The sequence below is a fragment of the Pundamilia nyererei genome, unplaced genomic scaffold, assembly GCF_000239375.1.
Source record: "Pundamilia nyererei isolate P.nyererei 1_Seehausen unplaced genomic scaffold, PunNye1.0 scaffold00439, whole genome shotgun sequence".
Taxonomy (NCBI): Eukaryota; Metazoa; Chordata; class Actinopteri; order Cichliformes; family Cichlidae; genus Pundamilia; species Pundamilia nyererei.
This window is the reverse complement of record NW_005187840.1, coordinates 266,660-267,982: the sequence shown is the minus strand read 5'-3', so window position 1 is coordinate 267,982 and position 1,323 is coordinate 266,660. Positions and strand designations below refer to the sequence as shown.

General features: G+C 44.2%; 1 protein-coding gene across 1 annotated transcript in view; it reads right to left on the bottom strand.

Annotated features, from left to right (window-relative positions):
- The window catches only part of camta2 (calmodulin binding transcription activator 2), a 26,769-nt gene that overhangs the window by 14,351 nt on the left and 11,095 nt on the right, over nt 1-1,323 (bottom strand). Inside the window, exons 12-13 of the mRNA XM_013916048.1 lie at nt 673-799; nt 449-583 (exon numbers count right to left, since the gene is read on the bottom strand). Of these exons, the coding sequence (XP_013771502.1) occupies nt 449-583; nt 673-799 (262 nt within the window). The remainder of the gene's footprint in view (nt 1-448; nt 584-672; nt 800-1,323) is intronic.

Genomic DNA, 1,323 nt, shown 5'->3' with positions numbered 1-1,323 from the left:
GCCTGGTGGATAATCTACCAGAATACTTCCAGATACTTGACTTCTGTTTGCTTTTTGTCCTTCTGTGTTGGTTTCTGTGGGTTTGTGGCTGTTCTTCACGATCATAAGTGATAAGTGATATCACATCCTAAACTGAGTGAAAGTTTGGTTCTGAGGTTGGAGTGAGCTTTGAAGAAGTGTATCTGACCTCTGAACCGCTTGTGTGGCAGAGTTTACTTGACTGAACTGACTTTTCGATGTTTTGTAGGCTTGGTTTTGATTGGTTGATTTCACTGATACAGACTGCCTTGTGTTGGGGTTGTCATGTAATGCCTGAGATTCAAACATATCAAGCATCATCTGTTTTTTGTTTTTTGGCAGTACAAAATCTGAAATATCAGGATCTCTAAATTCTTCCACGTTAATTATTTGTCATGTGTAGGTGGCGACATAGAGAGGGAAATCTGACCGTCTAGTGAGAGCCAGTCGAGCTGAGAGCTGGGCAGAGAGCTGGCGTTCCTTGCTCTGTACTCGAACAGGACCGAAGAAGAAACCGAACCTCCAGACTCCAGGACCTGCAGACAGACCAGGCCGGCCTCATGGGCTGAAAGACAGGAGATGGGAGAGTCTGTCAGGTCACACGCGCCATTTCAATCAGCATAGTCAGGCTGGAAGAGGAAAATCTGTGTGTACCAGGACAGTAGCAGCGCAGCACCCCTGGCTGGATCAGCGAGGCGGGGACGGTGCTCTGATCGAACACGCATGAATACCGACCCGACGGCTCGCTCCATGGCCCTGTTATCAGCACCTTTACTCCGCCCTGCAGAGGACACGACGAAGACTGATGAGTCATCACTTAAAGACCTTTAGATACATGTATTTAAAAACAAAATATTTATTATGTATTTAATAACACACACAGTTACTTTATCCTTTTATACTGTGTGACGTGAGGATGACACATCTGTAATTCTGACAATAACTTTTTCAACCTCTTGCCAGACATTTGACTCTGTGCAACACTTTGTCTCCAGAGACAGAACAATCGACATGTTTACTGATCAAAGTACAAAAGAAGAAGTTCGTTATTAAAGATGAGGATGTTAAAAGTTTGCTACCCCTGTTAGTAGAAGCACCTGTGGCACGATTTCAAAACCCTACATCACTTCGTTGTTGAATTATCGCGTTCACAAACTTGGGTGCCCACACCACCAACTCAGCAGGGCGACGACAATCTGTTTAATTACATCCAGCAAAAATTTCCATCTTTTTTGTCGCGTCGAATCTTGGATAAATTGAAAGTTGTGTTCCCTCCATCACGTACAGGGTTTTTTGCAACCCATA